The 25162-nt window shown below is 43.1% G+C and overlaps 1 protein-coding gene across 1 annotated transcript in view; it reads right to left on the bottom strand.

The window, feature by feature from the left end:
* The window catches only part of WDR27 (WD repeat domain 27), a 147793-nt gene that overhangs the window by 66270 nt on the left and 56361 nt on the right, over nt 1–25162 (bottom strand). Inside the window, exons 22-24 of the mRNA XM_012806750.2 lie at nt 21629–21726; nt 18811–18913; nt 8903–9001 (exon numbers count right to left, since the gene is read on the bottom strand). Of these exons, the coding sequence (XP_012662204.1) occupies nt 8903–9001; nt 18811–18913; nt 21629–21726 (300 nt within the window). The remainder of the gene's footprint in view (nt 1–8902; nt 9002–18810; nt 18914–21628; nt 21727–25162) is intronic.

The following is a 25162-nucleotide window of genomic DNA, read 5'->3' as shown; positions in this document are numbered from 1 at the left end:
GAATCCTGAGATGAAAATACAAACTTCTAAGCTTTTCTATGGATCTATTGAAATAGGGCATTTGGGGTAGAAGCCCAGAAATCTTTTTTCAAAAACACTCGAGCAGATTTTTATGCAATTACATTTTGTGTACCATGACTTTCCAACCCAATCATTCGTGTGGGTTTTGGCTAAGACAAACCCAGTACCTATCCAGAGTACGTAAGCCATAAATCCAGAGTGACAGATTTTCCATTTTGACTACTGTTGGGGAGAGGCAAATCATTCAAATCTGAATCCTGGAATACATTCTGCTGTTAATGACTCGAGCTAAAAATCTTTTGTTCTGTAGAACGAAACACGCTCCACTTAGAAATTGGAGTCCTGAGAGGCCCTGGATGGTGCACAAAAATAATAATGTCCTCCCAGGTCCACAGTTCGGCTTCCTTCCCTTTCTGGTGAAGAAATTTTGCCAGTAGTCACCAATGTTGAAGTCAAGGCCTTATTTATGCTTCATCTTGAAGTGCTGTTTGAGAGGCTTTTGCCTGTGTTATAGTGAGAGGGCCGTGCTGGTGGAGGGCTCCCTTTGGCTATTACAGAAATTACCTGAATGTTGAAATGGGCCACATGCCACTGGCTAGCCAGCCCTTCCTCCAGCCTGCGCAGCATTTAATTTCGTGGCTTGGCTTCTGACTTTGCCAGAATCTGCAGAACATTTTCCAAAAGGAAGGTAGTGTAGATTCCTTAGGAATGAGATTAACTTTTATGATGTGGCATGATGAGACAGGAAGTATCTGGAAATAACACTCATCAGAATCAGAATATTCTACATGAAGCACAGCTTTGAAACCACTCAGCCATGAGGAAAGAAAAACACCATCGATGCCACATTAATAAAAATAGAATCTAAGCTACCTCTCAGAGTAGAGACAAGCAATGTTTTTGAAATTTTGATTTAGAATTCAGTTCTAGTCAATAAATCTAAGGAGGAAAACATTTTCCAGTTCTTGCATGTCCATAATAAGTCAGACATGGTCTATGCCGTTGTGTGTGCCTTATAAAGTTCTGGGCACCTCTCCTCCCCTTTTTCACTCCCTGGTCCTCTCTGGTGGTGAAACCAACACCCTCTCCTGTTCCTGCCCAGCTCTGTGGCTGGAGGTACAGAGGGGCCCAGTGCTTCAGAAGACAGGGCTGAAATCAGATGGTGAGGTGTGAACCCAGCTTATCCCCTGACCAAGTGCTGGAATCTGTCCAAGAATTAAGCTCTCTGTGCTGCAGTTTCCTTAACTGCAATATGTGTGTCAAGGTGACTAGGCCCCCACTTCTTAAGGTTGTGATGAATAAAGAAAGCAAGCATTTAAGAATGGTGAAGAACACAGCACCGAATAAGAACAAGTAAGTGCTTAAACTGAACTCAAGCCATTTTGTCTACAAATGTAAAATGGGACTTGTGCACATGGCTCAGACGAGGAACCCAAGTGAGGTCCCTTTTGGCAGGCAGGAGAGTAACAAGAAGTGCCCAGAGTGCCCAGCGGAGCCAAGGACAGAGACAGTGCCTCATGGGTCTGAACCCAGACAAGGATCGGCTGGCACCCACTCTTCCACTGTGGGAACACTAGGCTGAGTCAGTTTGCCCCAAGACTCCAGCACATGCCCAGTGTGTCCCGTCATCATCAGATGGCTTTGCTATCTGCACCCATCTGAGCCATGTCTGAGAGTAAAGCAGATAGTCTTATGCATTATAGACTCACCCACAGAACCACACACTGAGCTCCATGCTTCCACACTGCAACAACCCGCTTAGTTGAGGAGAGAGCTGTTGAAGACCCACAGGGATCACATAATTCAGCAATCTAATTTTAGAGATAAGAATATAAAGACTCTAAAGATTTTCTGAGGAACTATATGGGCAAATATATAGAATTTTTTATTCTCTCTAAAAGGTATGTATTTAAACAAAATTGATAATAATACCATATAGAATTTGTGACATGTATAACGTGTGAAGGGTTGCGGCATTAGGAAGGTGGAGAACCATTGGTGTAGAAGATTTGAGGAACGCTATTAACTAACTTGCTAATATGCACAGAACACTCCAGAACTAATAGCAAAATACCCATTCTTTCCAGGTGTACACAGGACACAAAACAAAGGTCAATAGATTCAAACCTTACAAAGTATATTCTCTGTTCACATAGCATTAAACTAGACAGATTCAAAAGAAAGACCTTGTAAAAGTCCCCAAATATTTGCAAACAAAATGGTATAGTTTTAAATAATCCACACTGCTAAGCTGCTCTTTCCTGACAATCTTCACAGAATTTCTTATATGAACAGGGCCCCATCTGCACCTCACACCTTCAAGCTCAGGCACACACTGGTTCACGCCATAGTTTTATCGTTTGCATCCTGGTTGAGATACATCTGCCCTGCATTTCTTTTGCTAGAACTAAGTCTTGTTTGGCTACAGTCTTCACCAGGATAATTTCACAAAGAAGATTCTTGAATTTATGATCCCGCCCTCAACAGTTAAATAACTAAACTGGTATCTCTTATGACAAGTATACCAATGTCCCCTGAATGTCCAATAAATCAAAGCTGACAACACCTTTCTAAATCGCCAGTGGCCAGGCCCTGTGGCCCATAGCTGCTTGTCCTGGCAGGACACCCAGGTGTGCCATCACCACCTCGGAGACTAAGCCAAGCAGCCACTTCCTCTGGAGCTGACGGGCTCCCCACTCACTGTTGAGCCGTCTTGCCTCTAGCACTACTTCCATTGTACTAGCACAGTACTTTTCCTCCAAAGACTCACAAGTCCTATTTTGACAATTGAGCAATAATAGTGACAAAAATCACTATTTTTTTAACCACATCTAGCAATTATTCTGAGAGGCTCAAAACTTTAGCTTTTGAAATGGGATATGGCTCACAATTAAAACTTATTAACAACCACAAAGGCTGGTCATGGACTCTCTCCTGCCTTTCATCCCTGGCACACAGTGAGTGGTCACCACATCTGCAGCCGGCTCACTCTGAATTGGAGCTCCCAGGATTAAGGCAAATGAGCTCTGTGCCCCTTCCCAACATGGCCAGATCTTCAGGAATACTGCATAACCAGGCTTGCAAATCTAGAGAGCACCTCCTAGCACCCAGCAAGTGTGTGGTGGATAGGACTCTTCTACCCCCAGCATTTATGCAGGGTCTAGCTCACACTTACCCGTCGGGTACCAACTCAACTCATCCAACCAAGACTCTGCAAAAGCAGCCACACAGCCAGGAAAATACGTCTGCAGGACAACAGCTTATCCCTGCAAACAAGTACTAAAATCCAGGGAGTCACCTGAAATTCATGAGGTGAGGAGGGAGGCAGTGAGGATCTGCTGAGGGGGAAGACATGCACCCTCTGTCAGTCTCCCACAGCCTGCTGGAGCTGGGACACTAGTCTCCCACTTGGATCTGGAACTGACACCAGGTCCTACTCCCTCACTCTTGGTCCTTTAGTTCTAAGATGCAGATGGAGTCATAGCACCACTGCCACATTGCAGAGGGTGGGGCAAGGGACTCCTCAGCTTCCACTGCTGCATGAGCCAATTCCCATGAAACCTTTTCACCCACCCACCGATCAACTTCGTTTCTCCTCTGCTGAAATTGCTGCACCTCCTGTCTGTGGGTTCAAGGCGGGGCCTGGGCCACCTCTGTGTGCAAGTGTGCATCCCACATGCTAGTGAACCTGCCGTGGGACTCAGGGGGTCTTTGCAAGTGAAAATTTCAAATCATTCATTTTATCCAAAGAAGAAAACATGGTAACTTTCCTCAAGGAGTTTATCAGTAGTACACAGAGAAATATAAAAACTTGTGAATCATACAGATAGGTAACTATTTTATGTGAATGAAAACTGGTTATAGGAAGAAAGACTCTCTCTAGTTTGCTCAGGAGCAGCAAGAGGAGACTTGGGAGAGCAGCCCTCATTCTAGGGGACAGATACCTGCACTCCTGAGCTCAAGGGATCCCACTGAGCCAAGGGTGGGGAGAAGAGGGATCAGGAAAGTGAGTGAGATGGGTGACCACTTAGGCAGGCAAGGCCGCCTGACAAGTGACATCTGCACGGAGGTACTATAGCGGTGGTCAGAAGTCAGCACAGAGGCCCCAAGGTGTGCCCAGGGCCTCCATGAACCCGTGTGCCTGTGGCCAAACACAGGAAGAAGGGACTTTGCGGATGTGAGGAGAGTCACACATCCTGAGATGGAGAGAGCATTCTGGACCAGCCAGTGCAATCCAAGGACCAGATGTCCTCACAAAGCTCTCTGCATGGAAGAAGGTGGAGCCCGGCACTGGTGCCCGTGGCTCTGCTGACCAAAGGAGGCCCGGAGCCCGAAATGCAGCAGCCTCCAGAAGCTGAAAAAGGCAAAGAAACCACTTCCTCAGAGCCACCAGGAAAAACCAGCCTGCCCCTTCAGGTCAGCCCAGGGAACCCTGTCGAACTTCTGACTGCTAGAGCCATGGGTAACAGATCAGTGCTGGCATGGCCACCAGTCTGCAGGGATTTACTTCAGCAGTGATAAGAAACTATTAATAGTATTTATCAAAAAATAAACAGTATTTATTTAAACCACCAGAACATTTTTACGGGGAAAAGTGTTGGTAGTTTTAAGATCTTAGGTTGGAAAGTGCCACAGAACTTGAGAGAATAAGGCAGGTGAACCCCAGTGGATGCCAGCGTTGGGATGGCACAAAAGGACCCCACATAAAGTTCACTTTTTCATGCACACCCCCAGTTCAGGCCACAGCCTTGCTGTTATGAAAATCCCAGAGAGGCTTATCTTCAAGACAGAGCAGGGCCTGGGGAGTGGACAAGGCCCCAGTTCCTGTTGGAGAGTGTGAGGGGACAGGGAACTGTGGCTGGACCCCTGTGAAAGAACTGCTAAACTCAGCCGAGATTGGGATGAGGGCACATCGATCTCTCTATAAGTTTCCTATTCCAGCTTCAAGAAGGACTTTTAAATAAACACTTAAATGGAAATGGCAAAACAATACATTTTTTATAAGTGTGCGCAGCATGTAACAGATTTTACAAGAGCTGCATGGTAGGCCTCAGGTGCACTGGGCATTAAAGTCACAGTGCTGTTGACACAAACTTTGTGACACGTATGAGATATGTGGTCTGTCTGGGTCCCAATAGAACAGTGCATAGTGCCAGGCCAGGACACAAAGCCAGGACAGGACCCAGAGCCAGGACAGGATACAGAGCCAGGGACAGGACCCAGAGCCAGGACAGGACCCAGCCCCAGGACAGGACACAGAGCCAGGACAGGACCCAGAGCTAGGATAGGACCCAGAGCCAGGACAGGACCCAGAGCCAGGACAGGACACAGAGCCAGGACAGGACACAGCCCCAAGACAGGATTCAGAGCCAGGACAGGACCCAGCGCCAGGACAGGACACAGAGCTAGGACCTGACACAGCACCAGGACAGGACACAGAGCCAGGACAGGACACAGCACCAGGGCAGGACCCAGCGCCAGGGCAGGACACAGAGCCAGGATGGGACCCAGCACCTCACCCTGGGAAGGTCTCCAACAGGAGCTTGGTTATTATCTCACATTTTCCCCAAGTGACCTTGTAAAATACACAAGACCAGTAGTTCTAATGATCCTTCTTTATCTTAATGACCCAGGGAGATTGAGGTTAAGAAAAAAAAAAGACTTCCACAGCCCAATAAACATTTGTTTTACAGAAACAAATGGAGCTCTGAGCTCCCCACTGCGAACCCTCTCTGCATATGTTATGGGCGCTCTGCTCACTGGTTGAGCTTGGTTCTACAGAGCTTCTCCTCACAAGCCCGAAGGCCAGCAAAGGGCTGGTGTAACCTGCACTCAGATATGTGTCCATGTGTCTTTCCTCACCAGGGAACAGCAAGCTCACAAGCAGTCAGCAGGGCTCAGGCCTTCCTGCTCCTGTGAGGGACGCAGCCCAAGGGCGCCAGCTATATGCTTGATCACAGACTCAGGGTACAGATCAAAGGTCTCAGCATCAGGATATAATACTAAGAAGCCTTTAAAAAAATCCAGCAAAACATCCCATTTTGAAAAAATAGTAATTGTGGAGGTGACAATTTATCATAATATTATTTAAATCAAATTCACGGGAGGTGTGGGAAAAAGACAGAACATTACTGGAACCAGTCAGAACTTGGTTGGTCTGGACCTGTGCTACAAAACTCTGAAAAGGTGGTCATAACTGATACAGGAATCAGCCACCCCGCCAGAGCTCCACTCACCAAAATTGTCGTGCCCCAGAGGTCCCTCCCTGGCCGGTCTGTTAAGGGGGCGCACTAGGTGTGTACAGCACCAGCTCTGACCAGACGCAGTGCCGCCCTTCGTGTGTGTGGTTGCACATCACGTCGGAGTAAACTGGGCTTGTGTGGAGAGCACCGGCACTGTCCACCTTCCTCTCAGAACTGTGGTGCCCAGGCACCACTGAGAGGACCCGTGGAGGGCGGCCCCAGCCCCAGGTCCACCTGTGCCTCCTAGGGGAGTTGCTTCTGCTCCCCCATGCCAAGCCCTCCCTTTTCATTAAATTATGCAGCATAAACTTCAAAAGTCATTGTTTTTACAAGACTTAGCCATTTTTTTCTTTGAATAAACGGATTGTTGCAAGTCTTTTGCTGATTTCCAGAGGCTTAACAGAGTGGACTTTGACCTTTTCTGTGAATGTTCTCATTGCTGTTACAGGGGAGACGTTCCACAGAGGGACACCCTGCCACCCTAACTGCTGCATTACCATGATTATTTTTAACAGAAACTTTGAGGTTATTTGAAAATCTTAATTTTATTCCATTTAACTATGTAGGTGACACATAGTTCAGTAACTACTAATATTTCCCAAACCTGAGAAAACTTGGTGATCAGAAAACATACTTTAACTTACTGCAGGTCATGCCAACTAATGATTTTAATTCTGTCTATGAAAATTAAAACTGTGTTCAGTTGTTTGATATACTGTCCTGGGAGGAAGCCGACAGGAAGCTAAATGGCACACGCAGGAGAAAGTGGGGGGGGAAGGAAAAAAAGAGCAGCAAAGAAGAGGAAATTCTAAAAGTTCATAAGGAACCAACAATTATACTTGTCTAGTTGCAAATATAAAAGTTGTCAGAGATGGAATTTTTTGCATCATGGAAAACATATAAACATAGAATGTTGGTATGTTATTATTATCTTAACGCATCCGTTCACTCAGTAAACTGCCCTATTAAGTGTCTGCTGTGTTTCTAGCAGTACAAAAGTGTGCACCCCCCAGGGAGGCTCCTGGTCCAGCCGTGGCGATTGGCACCAACGCCAGGGGCCTCTGTGCGGCTTCTGCACCCTCCTGCTCAGTCTCTGTCTCATTTGCTTTGCTTCGTTCCTGAAGCCACCTGTCCTGTGCCCAGGTCACTTGAGCACTCCATGGAGAGGCCACACAGCGGGAAAGGGAGCCTCCACCAGCAGCCCAGGTGCACCACCTGGCCCTGGGCCCGAGCTCCTGCCCCAGTACATGGTCGTCTCACCCTCACTCCAGTTCCTCCTCCTCCTGCTCCTCACCTGCTCTCCACGAGGCCAGGATCACACTCAGCTCACCTGCTGGCTCACGGTGGCCTCCCCTGGAGCCCAGGGTGCCCGTGCCTCCTCCCATCCCAGCAGCCTGGCAGCCTGGGCTCCTGCCCTTCTTGCCTAACTGCACATTTATTTCCTTCAGTTACTCAGATAATCTTGGAGGCCACACATGTTTTTTCTAATCAAAGGTTTTTAAGTATTCGAAAAGCTCTCTCAGCTCACTGACTCTAAGAGCTGGTCAGATACCAAGTGCTGAGTCTTCAGAGCAGCTGCCATCTGCACCCCACCTGCCAGCAGCTCTTTCTCTCCTCCTTTCATTAGTGACCATGCCTCCATTTAGAATGTTACTCACAGGACTCCTCAAAAGAAATTAAAACAAAGCACTAGACACTTCAGAGCAGGCGATGGCAGCAAACGTCACCAAGAAGAGCCTCGCAGGTGAGTGGCAGTCTCAGCGCCAGTGAAGGCAGCTTCTCAGCACTGGCCCGGCGGGGACCCGCTCCTGCAGGGGCCGCAGAGAAAAACCCAGGTCCTGATGGAAGCAGGTGCTGGGAGCCTTCCAGTCACAGTGCAATGGGACAGGATTTATTGGCTTATGTTTATTTATGTTTTCAGGACTCCATACACAGAGGTAAACACGTGGCAGGCACGGCACCAGGCGCTGGACAGCAACCCCACACTGCTCAGTGGAAAGAAGGTTGGAGAGACACAGGGGTGTGCCACCCTCAGTCACACACCTTGGTACTGAGAAGGGTCCCACAACGAGGCTGTTCTCACAATCAAAGCCCCCATCCCAACCACAGAAAATGAAGCTGATAGTCCCAAATACTCAAGTGTGACACTTAATACTTTTGTCTCTCCCACAAACATCTCCCCTGACATTAACACAAGGCCATTCATTTTCTATACGATTGATTTGCAAATGTTACTGTCTTTCCATCTTTGCTCCTAATATAGATGGTTTCTTTAAATCCTGTGGTTTTGTTCCATATTCAAATTCTTTCCTTGACAACTTCAAAGTTCTACTCTTACTGCCCCCTTGCTCTCTGCAGTGTTAGCCACGGTGTTCATCTCAGTGTACATGTAGCCGTATGTGGCCACAGGTGTCTCTGTGTTTTCCTGTGTTTCACACCATACAGCCACAGGCAAGGAGTAGCACAGGCCTAAACTACAGAGGAGATTTCATTCCTAAGTTCTCCCTGTACTCAGTGGAAACTGGTATGTGACCCTAAATATTATAAAATTCCACCAAAATAAAGTCTGACAGATACAACAACGCTGGTATAAGCCCTGCATGCAGCAGAGACGACCCCCCCACACACACACACCGTACCTGGGGTGCAGACGGGTTGAAGGCCACACTGGTGACAGTGTCTGTATGCCCTGCCAGTCGGTGAGAAAAAGTGCTTGAGCCCAGCTCGTACACGTAAGCCTGTGGGACGAGATAGCATTCTGTGTCAATCGAGCGGGGAGTTGACCCCCCACCCCCACCCCATGCAGAGCCCTTCATGGTCAGTGTGGTCCACAGCTGACCCAGTGTGACAGCAACTGCTGACCCATGCAACAAAATGCCATGGGAGCTGCGGAACTATGGCCATAAACCATGCATCTTCTTTTTTGAATGTCTTAGTGAACTTAAACTTTCAATCTCCTATCACAAGACTCCATAACACCCACTCAATAGTTTTAAGGGAATGTTTACAATTGATGAGTTGCTTTAAGGAAGGTGTGTAGGTTTTATAATTTAACCTTTCCTTGAAGTCCCAAATTGAGTGAGAAAAAATGATGCTATTATTTCCTTACCCATAAACAAGAGAGAATTATATAGACAATACTTTGCTTCCTACTAGTCAGCTCAGAATTTGAGCAATTCAAATGCTTTGAAATGTTTCCTGTCTATTGATAAATAAGTTCTCCTCTAATGGCATTTTATATATGTGAGAGGGGGCTGAGAAAATGTGGACATGTTTTAAGAAAGAAAAAAACTATATTAAAATTGAAACACTCAGTATATCATGTTGATATCTTGTATGTTGTACCTTGTGCCTCTTATAATTGCAGAAGTCAAACGTGACTTGAACATTACAATTCTAACAGTTTTTCCCTATCTTAAAACCTGTCTACATTTTTGGCACCAAAAACTGCTTTATTTTGGTGACAAAATCCAGCACAGGGATACCATGCTGAGGGACGACATAATTGTTAAGTGACAGCATGTGTCAACAGGCTGTCTGCAAAGTAACCAGCCACGCATGTCCATTTTTCATAGTACGGGTCTGGGTGGTTAGCAGACAGCCCTCATATTCTCTGAACTTCTCCAGTAATGAAGACAAATGCCACACTGCAGCAGAAGAAAGATGTCAAAGTGATTCTTTTTCCACAAAAACACTTCTTTCCAAATAAATTATATGGCATACATTCATGGGTGACACAGTGTTATGAGATGCATATGGATAGCATGGTCACTGCAGTGAGCAGACTAACACGTCTGCCAACTTATGCTGCTTTTGTGTGGCAAGAGCAGCTAAAATATATTTATTTATTTTTAAAACCTAATACAGCACAACTATATGTATGTTCCTCTCTGTACTGAACATCAGACCCTGGACCTGCCCTGCCCTGCACACTGGCTGTTCTGTGTCATCAGATCCACTTCTCCCGTCCCTCTCCCCATCCTCCCCTGTGGTAACCATGGCTTCACTATTTGGCTCTGTGTATTTGAGCTCTATTTTTATGTATCAGCTTCAATTACATAATTACCTCTTGTTGAAAAGCCCTTCTTAATATTTAACTTTTGTATGAAATCTCAAAATAAACATAAAATGCCACCATTATATTATAAAAAAAGGCTAAGTAGACCCTGTCTAAAAGCTGGGTGTATTATTTTCTACACAAAAATGAAATTACATGAAATATATCTTGGTACAGGAGGTTCTTGAGGCACACAAAGCTTTTGATGATGACCTTAACTGTGAGACAGTGATTCCCAGCCCTGGATGGCAGAAGTATTTTATTTCACATGTGGACTTCACAAAGCCATGTTCCTACAGTGTTGTGATTCTTGCATAATAGAGTGGGATGGTGACCACTAACCCTGCAAATTATTCAATTTATAATCTAGATGTCAACAAAAGTGTTTTACTTAGAGGTAATAATTTGATTCACAAAGCACTTTCTCTCTGAAGAAGAGAAACAAGCCACGACTGACATGTGCCAAGAAGCTAGTGTGACTTGAAGTAGGACGCATGCAAGTAAATCTTGTTCCAAAACCAAATTTCTAAGGCCTGAGAAAAGGGGGAGAAAAACAAGGAAGAAACATCTTTTCAGGCAAAAGATGAGGACATGGCCCCAATCATGTGCGTGCTGGAATAATGCTTTACTACAGCTCAGTGCCTGTAGCTCAGCAGCTAGGGGGCCAGCCACATACACTGGAGCTGGCGGGTTTGAACCCAGCCTGGGCTGCCAAACAACAATGACAACTACAACCAAAAAATAGCCAGGCGTTGTGGTGGGCACTTGGTTGATCTGCTCAGGTGGCTAGAGTCCCACCGGGCAGTCTTTTGTTTACTTGGTTGATCTGCTCAGGGGATTAGAGTCCCCCTGGACAGCTGAATTAATACCGTCCTCCAGGGCGGCAGCAAGTTTTTGAATGTATGTCTGTTAGTTTATGTTTTAAGTGTAAATTCCAATCATTCCTGTAGTTCTATAGGGGCTGGACTAGCATCTCCCACATGATTCAAACCCTCTGGACACCCATGTGAGGGCCCCTGATTGACCTGGTTGACGTGAACCACTGAGTGTGCCAGGGAGGCAATTTGGCCTCCCTGTGTGGACGCCTCGACTGGGCTGAGAAGGGACCCCTGTTGGTGGGTCTTCAAGGAGTCAAACACCAGGAGGAATTAGCATGCAGGAACAGGTACCTACATAGGGAGATGTCTAAAGCAAGGTATAATTAATCTGAAAAACCCACTACAATTTTAGTGGAAGAGGAGCCTGATCACTTCCTTGGGCATTAGATCACCAGCAGGTCTGTTGAAAAGTGTGTGAGAGTGTGTGAATGTGGTGTGACTAAGAAGAACTCCGAGAGTGGAGTTGAAACTCCCGTCACAGGACCTGGAGGAGTATTAGTTTGCCTCCTATAGCTAAGTGGCAGCTCAAGTGGGGTATCGAGGCTGCCCAAGTTTTAAAAAAAATGGGTACATGTGAGTGCTTGGAGAATAACTGAGATGGGTAACAATAGGTGGGGTTTCGCCTACCCCTCATTCATGGGGTAAAACAAATGTGTGAGTGTGCCCTTCTTCCCGGCTCCAACTTTACCCCCTGGCTATTTTAAGAAAAACTGAAAGTTCCAGGTTTTCCACTCTGTCTTTGGTGGCAGCCATGTGGCCATGTGGGTCTTGACATTAGAAAAGGTTTTTATAGTTTTGTTACTGGAATTTCTTCAGTGAGTTTTTGGTTTCAGGAATTTAAAAATTGAGCCTGCAGGCCACAGATCAGTGATAAAATGGGATTTTGAACTGAGGGTCATGCAGAGGAGTAAAGAGTGCCAGAGCTATTGGCAGAGGGGCCATGCCTTAAGTGTTGCGGTCCGGGCAGTCTAGTGAGCTCTGAATGGCCCTTAAAAATCTGGGAGAAAGAATGTAAATCTTGTGCTTTGTAGGACTATAATAATATCAGCAACAGGTCTCCAAGATAGACAGCCTCTAAAAAAAGAGAAGAGGCCCAGGTCAAAAGTTTCCTACATGAGTCCTTTGTCTAGAAATAAATAATCAACCCTGAGAAATATTTTGGCCAGAACTTGGTAGATAATAATAAAAAAAAATACCTTTACAAACTAAATAAGTGTCCTAACAAATAAATGAATGCAACTCCACATTAGACAAGGTCATTAGGTCTTTGCTTTGGTTTTTATCTAGAGAGAATATTATGTGCTCCTTAGTCTGGGTGGAGCCAGCCAAAAAGTTTCAGACTGCTTTATTCATGACCTTGCTGGGGCTCCGAAAATTTGTACCTAAAAATGGGAGTCTGATATCTGAGCTCATCTAAACCTGAAAAAAGAGGTTCCCTGTGCAACCCTGAGTAAAAAATCCTATATCAATGTTACATTTCATAAAATGTCTCTCCTTTGTAAAATGTAAGAATTTAATTGTTTAAATTGTTAAGAAAACTGAGTCTTTGTCAAAAGATAAGATTCTTGCTTTTTAAACCTTCTAAGCATCAGTTTGGCCAAGTAAATGAGTAACTTCATAAGGAACTAAGATTCTGTTTTGTGAAAAATGAGTTTTTAAAAGTAAGAGAAGTTAGACAAAAAGGAAAATGGCATGATATAAAGAAAGAATCTTGTGTGATAAATTTTGTACTGAAAAAGAATAATTGTGTAAGAAAGTGAAAGACAGGACAAAAGTCAAAGAAAGTTTAGAATGTTTGTAGATTGTCTGTGCAGGTTAGATAAAGCTCATAAAGGAGAATTTGTGAAAGAATTTACATGTGATCCACTTGACTATGTATCTCCTTTAAAATCTTTTGAAATGTAATCTTATTTAAACCAATATTTTAAACCTTTAATGTTTGACAAAACTTCCAAAATCAAAACTCTAAATTTGAGGCTTGGCACCCACTCAGCCCAGAAAACAAAAAAACACAACTCTAAATTTGGTCTTTTTAAAATATTAAAACCACTGAAAAACACAGAAAAACAAATTGAACTTATTTATTAAAAATATATAGGAAACATTGTCAAATATAAAATGATAATTAATTTTGTATAAATTATGGTTATAAATATGTTCCAATACTATAAAGCATTGATTTATCCTAATGTATAAGACATTGGTCTGTCCTAACATATATTGTCAATAATAATTTTAATTCATTAAAAAAAATGTTTTTTATATAACTGGCTGAGTCCAAAGTTTATCCTAAAAAGAGACTGAATTCTCTCAGATTCAAATTCCTGATGTCTTTAGAAATTGAGTACCTTCGGGCTAAAAGCAGATTCTTAGAACTTTCATTAAAAAGTTAATGTATCTGTACATATTGCTAACCTAACTTCAAACAAAACAAAAATCAATTACATGGAACTAGGCTAGTTTGTTGTATAGGTTTTGCTCAAAATATTATTAATTCTTTCTATATCCTGTTTTCCAGAAGTCAAGAAAATAATTCTCTGTCTTTTGAGCTATTTATAGCTTTTCAAGTAATTTATGTACTTATGAGCAGAATTTGAAACATGTATTTTTCTCTTTCCTTGATTTCTCCAGAATTTAAAAGCCAGGTGATTGGAGGGATCACTTCTATGGTTTATCTTACAAGGTACAAGTGGCTAAGGCGCCAGCCATATACACCTAAGCTGGCAGGTTCGAATCCAGCCTGGACCCACCAAATGACGATGGCTGCAACCAAAAAATAGCAACAAGAGAATTCAGTCTCTTTTTAGGATAAACTTTGGACTCAGCCAGTTACATAACTGGGCATTGTGGTGGGTGCCTATAATCCCAGCTACTTGGGAGGCAGAGGCAGGAGAATCACTTGAGCCCAGGTGTTGGAGGTTGCTGTGAGCTGTGATGCCACAGCACTCTACCCAGGGTGACAGCTTGAGGCTCTGTCTCAAAAAAAAAAAAAAAAAAAAAAAAAAAAACAAGGGTACAAGTGAATCTTTCTAAGAGTAGAATATGAATGTCTTAACACAATAACAAAGAAAATGACATGAAGGCTATGTTAACCAGTTTGATGAAAATATTTCAAATTGTATGAAAACACCACACTGTACCCCAGTATTGCCTTAATGTACATAGTTATCATTTAATAAAAAAATTTAAAAAAACAAAAATTGATAAACTCTGCCAGGAAGCAAAGCTTAATTAGATATGGGCCCTGACACTGGTATTGTTCCAAAAAAGGCCTCTGTCAATTCTCCGCAATACAACAAGAACTCCTAAAAAAAACTAGGAAAGACTGAACAACAACAACAACAACAACAACAAAAACCCTAGGAAGAGTAGCAAGGAGAATCTCCACTGAGGTAATTAACCATGTTCTGTTTAGTCTTTTATTTCTGTACATCCTTTCTCTCTGGAAGATCAAAGAGACCAAGTCTAAGTCTAGAATCAGAAACCGGTCCCCCTGAAACCAAGGTAAAAAGAACTTTCCACCATCATCCTGACCACACGCACAGCAGTAAAAATGAAAAAAAAAAAAAATCCTCACCTAGAGTCATCATAGCTGACTGAATAAAACTTCACTGCCCCTTGAAAAATAAAGGTAACTTTTAAAATAGTCAACATGCCCTGCTCCAGCCACATACTAGAAGCTGGCTGGTCAACGCACGGCTGAAGCCTGAGGAAACTCCTCAACTGACTTGTCTTAATTAAACTTTAAACTTTGGGAAAAGGGAGGGAAAATGTCACAGGAAAAAGTAAAAACTTGTATGTATATTAAACCACCACCACTGTACTATTAAGGCCTGAGTAGAGAACCCAAGAAAAGTCACAGTCCCTAAAACCTCAGTGCCAAAAAGTAATTACTATGAACACCTGCAGAAACAAACTGATATTGAAATATTCCCTCATTAGTCCCATAATACTCCTCATTCTCACCCTAACCTTTAGCCCCTGCATCCTGAACTCCCCTGGACCCATGATTAGGCCCAGATAGTAACAAGCTCAGGGAGGAATGAAGAGGTTAATGTAACTCCATTTGGGAATGAAGAGGTTAATGTAACTGCATCTTGGAACTAACTCCCCATACCCCTCCTGGGCAAAGTTGCCCAGGAGGAATCAGTTTATCAAAAAGTGACTGGCTCCCTCCTCTGCACTTCTTGGCAGCCAGTCTGAAGGGGACCAGCTTCCCCCTCCCTCAGCAAGGTCAATCAGCCCAGATAGAGCCAGTCTATTAGAAGTGGACAGGCAACCCTCCTCTGGAAAGTCCCTAACCATAAACCCACCCTATAGCACCTCTGGCGTATCAGGTGGTGCCAAGCATCCCTGGACAACAGCTCAGCCAATGGCAATCCCTCCTGACAAAATGCTCAATGAAATTCCTCTATACACTTTAAAAACCTCCCCTCACTTCATTTCGGGTTTGCCCTTCCCCTGGCTATGCTGTAGGGTGGAGTGACCCAGGCATATGCTTGCAAATAAAGTATTTCGTTGTCTTCGCATGTGTGTGGTGGTCTCTCAGCAGTGATTTTGGTCCCAACAATATCATGTTAGATATATTGTTGTTTTTAAGAAATTCTTTAATTTCATATTTTGTTTCACATTTTCACACTGAGAGCTGTTCAATATAATTTTAATATCTAGATAGAGGGAACCTTTTATTTTTTTCTCTTAATACCAATTTACAGTATGACTGCATTATGTTGAGAGAATGCTGATGTTTTTGTTCTTATTTTAATGTATTAAGCTTTTCTCTTACACATTGTCATTGCTCATATAAGTTGTATGTGCCTTCAGAAAGAAGGTGACTTCCTTGTGGGCACATATTGCAGTGCACACCCATGACAGACTGTGCTGCTGGGGACAAATGCACTGCTGGTGAGAGAAAACGCACCTGTGACAGACTGTGCTCCTGGTGGGGGAACACGCTGCTAGGGGTGAATGCACTGCTGCTGACTGACGGCGCTGCTGGTGACAGAATGAGCTACTGGGGACATGCACGCACCTGTGACAGACCGCACTGCTAGGGACGCATGGCTGCTGGTGGCTGAACACACAGCTGGGCACGCATGTGCCACTGGGGACGGTGCTCAGGCTTCCACTGCCTGTGGTTTCTGTGCTCTTGACTGCCAAGGACTGAGTGGGATGGGTAAGTCTCCATTATTAATGTTGGGCTTTTCACTATTTTGTTTTTCATGGTTTCTACTTTGTGAAATTTCTGTTTATTTTCCTGAATGATTTGATATGAATAAATAGTTTCATTGTGAATTTCAGCATTTTGCATTATAAAGCATTTGCCTTGTTATGTTTCTTATTTGAATTGTGCTTTTTGTGATGTCAAGATCACGTGATCTGCTGTATTTGTATTTTCATTTACCTGGTACACTTAAAAATCAGACTTCTAAAAAATGAAGTTAAGAAAGAAATCTTGAAGGCAGCCAGAAAAACTAATTAAGCATATAGGAAAACAACAATTGGGACAACTTCAGCCAGAAAACAGTAAAATAGCATTTTTAACAAAAGAACTGTCAAATCAGAATTCCATCCCAGTGAAAAGAAGTTTAGAAATGAAGGCAAAATGAAGATATTTTAGGATGAAAGAAAACTGGGAGAATTCACAGCCAATAGAGCTGCACTAAAACAAATGCTAAAGAAAATTCTCCAGGCCATAAGAGAAATCACGCTGAAGGGAAATTTGAAACTTAAGGAATAAAAAAAAGTACAGCAATGGTTAAGTGTCTAGGTAAATATATTACCCTATCATATTCCTCTAAATTCCTTTAAAATGTGTATAATGCTTGAAATTTAAAGGTTATAACATTATTTGACAGAGTTTTGAACACATGTATATACGACACATACAACAATGACAATATAATGTGGAAAGTCTATTGGAGACCAATATGGTGGTAAGGTTTCTACATTTCACTGGAATTAATAAAATATCAGCTCTAAGAATCTGATAAAATATCAGGTATTTCCATGGTGACCCATAGAACCACCACATACACATACATACATGCTACTGTATGAAGACATACAGTTCAAGAAATATGAAAAGTAAAATAGAATTCTAAAAAACAGTCTGAAAGGAAGTAGGAAAGGTGAAAACAGAGGCACAAGCAATAAAAGGGTCACCTGCACCCACAAAGGCCAACTATTACACTAAATATAAATGGTGTGAACCTGCTGCACCCACACAGGCCAACCATTACACTAAGTATAAATGGTGTGAACCTTCTACACTCACACAGGCCAACATTACACTAAATATAAACAGTGTGAACCTAATGCATCCACACAGGCCAACCATTACATTAAATGTAAATGGTGTGAACCTGCTGTAACCACACAGGCCAACCATTATACTAAACGTAAATGGTATGAACCTGCTGCACCCACACAGGCCAACTATTACACTAAATGTAAATGGTTTGAACCTGCCAATTACAAGACTGTCACATTCGTTAAAAAAAACAAGACAACTTGAGCTTTCTAAAACAAAAAAACAAATTTAAATGTCATGATATGGACAAATCAAAATAATGCTTAGAGGAAGATATAACATGTTAAATGCTAATCAAAATAAGAGTGGTTGTGTTTATAGCAAAGTAGACTTCAGAAAAATACCATCCATTAATACACAGACACACACTTCATTCAATCTTTTTAAACTACCAGAAAACTCTATTCCATGAGTGGAGTGCCATGAAGTGACGTATGTGTCCCAACATAGATCTGTCACCCTAAGTTCCTGCATGATGGACTCGCCACCTTGTGACAGCATTTATCCCACCCATCCTCAGGAGGATCCCCCCACTCACCTCCTGAAATTGCTCAATGGCACTTACATTCCGAGTGTTGGAGGGATAAACACTCAAACCACAGCAAGTGTCCTCACAAGAGAAGGGGCCGGAGATGTGAGACCCTCAGAGGAGTGACCTGGCCTCTAGCCTGGGAGAAACCCACAGTGGCTCCTCAGCCCCTACAGAAGCTCCCGGCTCTCACCTACCTTCAGACTCTGTTGTTTTAAGCCTCCCAGTTTTTGGTAATTTGTTACAGCAGCCCTCGGAAACTAATCCTAGGCCTCTTTAAACACAGTAAAGACAAATGGGTATTTACTAGCATCTGCTCCAAATCCACCACAGGACATGTGTCCAGGGTATGAGGTGTATTGGTGGAGGAGCAGGCAATCCCTTCCAAGTGAACACTGCATCCCCAAGGACAGAACAAGGGAAAGGAATGCTCCAGGTAGGCAGATAGGATCTGGCATTTTAGTAATTAACCTTGTCATCTCATAGTAAAAATACAGCATGCAGTGCAATGTCTTTCACATAGTAAGCACTGGAGAGTATTTTGAAATAATTTAAAAATGAATAAAGAAATGAATTAATGATTAGTGTTTATCATGTACCACTAGGAAAACTTGAGAGTCCTTCATCCCTCACACATTACAATTATTGAAGTAATATTACTTTGTGAGAGTCACAAAATATTGACCAGTAGCCAAACAAATAGATTTTTTATCCAGGTATTCAACAACAGCAAACAGCCTACACCATAAACACCTGCCATCAGCACCTACGTGTCTGTCCTCAGCACCACACACCACGAATCGCCCGCAGGGGCTGAAGGCAGCTCCACAGGGGTGGCAGCGGTTCAGGTGCCCTTCAAAGTGGCGCTCACACCTACAAAGAGAAAAGATGACTTTCTAACTTCAGCACAAATCAGAGGAAAGAAACCACCTTGTTGCTTTTCTTTCCGAAAAGAACTAATAGTGAAGAAGTATTTGACATGTGAGGATTATTAAATGGTACATGTGTTATTCTGGAGTCCTTTACAAATAACTCAAGTACTCTTCAAGGTCATAAATTGCCAGAGATGACAAAACTAACAGGAAATGAACTTTTTGTATATGAAGAAGATTAAATTATAAACATATTCTGGTGATACTTAAAATTATAAAAACAAACCTTCTAAAATCATAAATTATTTGAAGACTTTTGGGAGGTGCAACACTCTACCAAGGGTGGTTAAGTTTCACAAAGTGTGATGTAAAAAGGGTTTTTTTTTTAATGTCAGGGAATTCATGCTACTTTTTCTACAGAATCTCTAGTACAAGTACACACATGGAAATATATATCAACTTCATTGTTTAATATATGTAATTGTCAGGATAGATACCATCTTTTTACTTAAATAGGATTTAACATGCTTACATATAAAATATTTTATATTTCATATGAACATGTAAAATTAATCAAATATGCATGACAGACTCTAAATGAATGACGTGGAGATGGTGTACCTGGATTACCCAGCTTTGGAACACTGGCGCCTGTTCACATGGACTCTTCACATGGTATACGTGTGTGCAACTGTGACAGAACATCATGTTTGGCTACATAATGTCTTAATTTATTCATCCTGCCTATCAAAGTCAGTATCTAATTTATTGAATACCTGCTGTGTCCTATGCCATGCTAATTCTGTAGGGATAATTCTAGCTAGAAAAAGTCCATAGATGGTGACCTAGGTTTTAGAAAATAATATGAGCTGTGTTGTATCCTGAGAAAAGATATCAAACCTGTGTGGAAATGTCACAATATTTGTCACACATTTACTTTTATCTTTCACATTAATGTTCTACATTAATTTAATTTTTTTATTTTTATATTCTTCTTTTACTACAAAAAGAAAAGAAGCACAAGAAAATGGGGTCAAATGGCAGCCCGGAGGCATAGTGGGCATCCTGCTCTTCTCTGTACACATATAGGTTTTTTCCTTTTTACAAAACTGGGGACACATTGTACAGCTTCATGCCCTGCTGCGCTCACTCACCTTCCACAAGCACCCCTATAATCACATGGTTTGTCCGTGCCCCTGAAGAGGCTTGGGGAGTGGTGTTGAGAGCAGGCGCTAGGGCCGGGCCCAAGCCCAGGCCCAGCTCAGCCCCATTCTCACCAAAGGGCCTTGAGGGTGTTGTCAGCCCCATGCTCTCTGTCCTCAAGTGTGGCATGGCTCAGAGGAGTTGAAACAGCGCCTGGCACCTGAGAAGCACTAGGTATGAAAGGACTGGGCTCAGAAGCAGCCCAAGAGCCAGAGGGTTCTCTACTGGGTGATGCAGCAGATGTTGCTGAATGAGCCAGAGGCCTGGCAGGCCATGGGGAGGGTGGGCAACAAGATGGGAAAGCCAGGTGGAAAAACATGCCACCCTCTGAAGCTGCACGTTAAATGCCTGTCACTAGCAACCAGATGTTGCTGGATGGCTGTCAGGTACTAAGCTGATGGCCATTGCTTAATGTCTGGAATGCACTCAGAGAAACGGGTGATCAGGTGGTTTCCCCTGTGTGGACCCCACTGAGTGCAGGTGCACACACCCTGACAGCACAGCCCCAAACACCCAGGTGGCGAGGAACAGCCTGTGCCCCTGGGCTACAAACCCATGAGACCAGTTCAGTACCAAATACTGCAGGCCACTGTAACAGTGGTGTCTGTATATCTAAACATCTAACTACAGAAAAGCTTCAGTAAAGATATACATGAAACAAAAAACCACTGTGCAATGATTGCAGTGGACATTGTTCTAGACCAGCGGTTCTCAACCTGTGGGTCGCAACCCACAGGAACTGTATTAAAGGGTTGCTGCATTAGGAAGGTTGAGAACCACTGTTCTAGACTGATCTCCTTCTGCCTATAAAAAGAAAGTCACTGTCAAACAGCCTCAGGTAGGTCTCTGGAGGTTTCCAGAGAAGGACTGTCATCACAGGAGACAAGAGCATCATGCATGTCTCTGCCCTGACCACCTCCCAGTGGGACCAGATGTGCAGGTGGAGATAGTGACCCTGACCCTGTGTGGGCCTAGGTTGATATGGCTATTTGTGTCTTAGTTTTCACCAAAAAAGTTTAAAAAGTGAAAGAACATTTTAAAAATAGAAAAATGCTTATTAAACAAGGATATAAATAAAGAAAGTATTTGGTACAGCTGTTAGTTTTAAGCTATTACTACAAAAGAGCCAAAAGTTAAAAAAAATTAAAGTCTTTACGAAATAAAAAAGTTACAGTAATCTAAGGTTAACTTATTACTGAAGAAAGAAAAGTATTTTACAAATAGATGCAGTGTGGCCTGAGTGTGCAGTGCTGAAAAGTCCACAGTGGGGCACAGGCCTTCAGGTCAGGCACCACCAACTCACCCAGAGCAACTTTCAGTCCCACCAGCTCCACTTGTGGTAAGGGCCCTCCTGAGGACATCTTGACACGCAGGAGCAGCCTGTGCTTACTCTAAGCCAAGTTTAGCAGAGGGAGACCAGAGCCTGACACTTCACATCCCAAAGGTACACCCACATTTTCTGTACACAAATCAGACAGTCACTGTGCACAGACTGACCCCAGCTGGGCCTCACCTCAAGGTTCTCAGATCCCACAGCTTCATCCCATCACCAACAGCAGAAGTTAGGAAGAGATTATAAGCCTGGGAGTGTTGGGTTGCAAACGATGAGCCCTATAACGTAAGGGGAATCAAGACGTGCTTTTAACAGCTGCATTAATCAGCATTATACAAATGATATCGAATGACATCCTAATCTATAGTAAGAAATTATCACAATCTTTTTTCTTATGTTTAACGATTTAAGAAATGGACTCCAAAAACTTCCAGATGATCAGGTGTATCCAGATTAAGTAGAATGATTTTGAAGTATTTATTTTTCTATTGTCTATAAGATTTGGCATGTTCTGTGTTTTTGAAATTATCTGTTACTTTCATTTATAAACATTAGTTGTCTATTTTTTGAGACTTTGGAAAAAAACAAAATAATAAGAAGTTAACTGATCAAAGTATTCTATAACATCTATATGACAATGTGAATGTTAGATAGAACTTTCTTCACATTATTACTATTATTATTGCTTAATATTTTGTTGCAACAATCGTCTGATTTCTTTTCTGAATGTATTTATCTTTATTCGTTCTTTATGAGGTTTTTGTTCTCAGTCCTTATGTTAAATATTGTTATTGTCATTAAATTTAGCCTTTTTAATTCTGTAAAGGCAAAAGTGGAAACCTAATATACACATGTATAAGAAAAATTAATAAAAAAAACTTTCATATGAAGAAATGAATGAGAACACATTTTGACCTTAAGACTATCAATGTCTATTTTCTCTATGTGTAATGTTGCCAAGAGACACAGAACTATAAGATGATCAAGGATCCAAGACCACAATATTAACATACCAAACTTCATTTTGGAAGTATAGGTCATGAGCCATACTCAAAAAATCACCTGAAAGATACCTCTTAATAAGGAACTTATAGTTAAGGCAAGTTATTAATCTGCCAATTATCAAACCCCAAAACACACTGGGCAGGTTCCTGGGTTGTCACAGGTGAGACCCAGACACTTATTTCCCTTGAGGTGTGGTTCCTTCTAAGATCCTGGCCCTGACTCTGTCTGGAGAAATTCTGTTGTAATCTGAAATGTCTCACTGCACAGGACTGAAGTGAACTCCATCTATAGAACCTGTGGGACAGGCTCGGCACCTGTGGCTCAAGCGGCTAAGGCGCCAGCCACATACACCTAAGGTGGCGGGTTTGAATCCCCAGCCCGGGCCCGCCAAACAACAATGATGGCTGCAACCAAAAAATGGCCAGGCGTTGTGGCGGGCGCCTGTAGTCCCAGCTACTTGGGAGGCTGAGGCAGGAGACTCGCTTGAGCCCAGGAGTTGGAGGTTGCTGTGTGCGTGATGCCACAGCACTCTACCCAGGGGGATAGCTTGAGGCTCCGTCTCAAAAAAAAAAAAGAACCTGTGGGACAGAGCATAGGGACAGACTGACCTAGGAAAAAGCCAAGTGCGACTGCCACCCATGAGCACCAAGCACAGTACTCACCAGACACAGATGCTGTCTCAGCCCTGAGGCATGGTCAGCAGGGATAAGATGAAGACCAGACAGAGGGCAGTAAACAGGATGTGCTAGGAGTTCTCCTTGTTTTGTAAGCTTCATTCTCTCTCATAATTAAAACTAGAAAATATTTAGTACTGAACGGCAATAAAATAGTACACACCAGAAATTGGCAAAGTGCAATAAAAGGCATATTCAGAGGAAACGGAGCTTTCAATGAACCCCTCGGCAGCGATCCAAGATAATTATCCAAGGATAATACACACTCAGTGGGGAGGTACCTGTGGCTTGACACTGCCGCAGAGAGGAGGGAGCCCCACACCCAATAAGGTTCTGCTTGAGACAGACCCACATCAGCTCAGGAGTGGTGGCCAGAGCAGAATGAGGGGTGGGGAAGCTAGAGTTTTATCGTACCAATAGTCATTTCATTTCTTTTCTTAAATACATCAGTACCTCAAACTAACAGAGCAAAATATCCTAAGTGACTACTCGTGAAATTCAAGATCTTCTGAGTAACAGAATTGTTTCACTAGAAAAGTTTTTAAACCTTTACATATTTTTGTTTTTTAATTCGAATTAGCTAATACTATACAAGGTAGCCAAACATGTATATGTACAAATACTGTATTCAGAGAGAGGACAAAGAGGAGTAACATTTATGTATTTTCATTCTAAAAATGAACCAACCATTGAGTGACACTAACACAGAACTTAAAAATAGTAAATATGGTCATCATTTCTGCATTTGCCACTCTTGTTAGTACCTGATGATAAAATGGGCTAAATTCTGTAATTTTCAGAAGAGATTATTTAATTGGTAGTGCATTCAAATACTAATTACTGATAGCTAACATGGCTGGTTACTAAATTAAAACAAATTAGAAAAGGCCTGTTTTGCATTTTACTGCAAACATGGCATTTGGGCTGATGATGACTTATGCTTCTCCCATACTTGGACTTGCAGGTGAGGGCTGGTGAGCAGCGGCTCCCAAGGGGCTGTGCTTCCCGTGAACACTTTCATGTACATTATGCAGCTGGACAAAAATTTTTAAAAAGTGTTTTTAAAATTAAGCTAAAACATAATGTAACTTTACACTCCTTCCCTTCTATTCCATCAAATACCATTCTGATATTTATTTTCGGGAAGTAAAATCAGTATTTTTCTACAGAAAACCTCAGAGGTGTGGGCACCTCTCATACAAGAGCCCACAATACCTGAAAGTTCACAGCCCAAGACCAGTGGCCACAGGACCTGTGGTGCAGCCATCACTCAAGCTGTTACAAAATGCAGGCGTTTTAAGCAGTTTCCTAAAGCAAAGATGCTAAAAGTCTTACTAAAAAGACAGGATTTTGAGTGATGAACTCTCCGGAGTTGCAGTGGCTCTGCAGTTCATACACCTGTGTCTGCTATTCAGGAAAGAGCAGTGGCCGAGGGGTCCAGACAGGAGATGAGCAGTCTGATGAGAGCTGCTGACCCTGAGGATGTGAGGCCAGCACCAAGGAGCCCCAGGGAGCAAGGGCCCGGGCAGCCTAGGTAGGTGCCCCTCACCTGCAGGTCTCTATAGCACTGGGGCCAGTTCTGCACATTAGGGACACACAGGAAGAGACGCTGCCTCCAGGGCAGGGGAGAGATGTGGTTTCAGGGCATCCTGGGGACATATGCTGTCCTTACCTGCCTCCTCCCACCAACAAGACCACTCACTCCTGTGTAACAAGAGCCAGCCCTTCCTGAGACATGATGCTTGACTGCTGGGACCTGCCCTCAAACACACACACCCTGCTCCAGGGTACCCTACTACCTGTAGCCATACCCTCTTACCCAAGTCTAACAGCTGGGGACATGGGACATGCCATTCATGTGCGGCATATCACACACACAGGTGCTCATCACACATACAGGTACACATCACACACACAGGTGCACATCACACATACAGGTACACATCACACACACAGGTGCACATCACACATGCACACGTCACACACATGCACATCAGTCACTCAGGCACATCACACACACAGGTGCACATCACAC

The sequence above is a fragment of the Otolemur garnettii genome, unplaced genomic scaffold (assembly GCF_000181295.1).
Source record: "Otolemur garnettii isolate 467f Iridium unplaced genomic scaffold, OtoGar3 scaffold00056, whole genome shotgun sequence".
Taxonomy (NCBI): Eukaryota; Metazoa; Chordata; class Mammalia; order Primates; family Galagidae; genus Otolemur; species Otolemur garnettii.
This window is presented reverse-complemented; position numbering and strand designations above follow the sequence as displayed.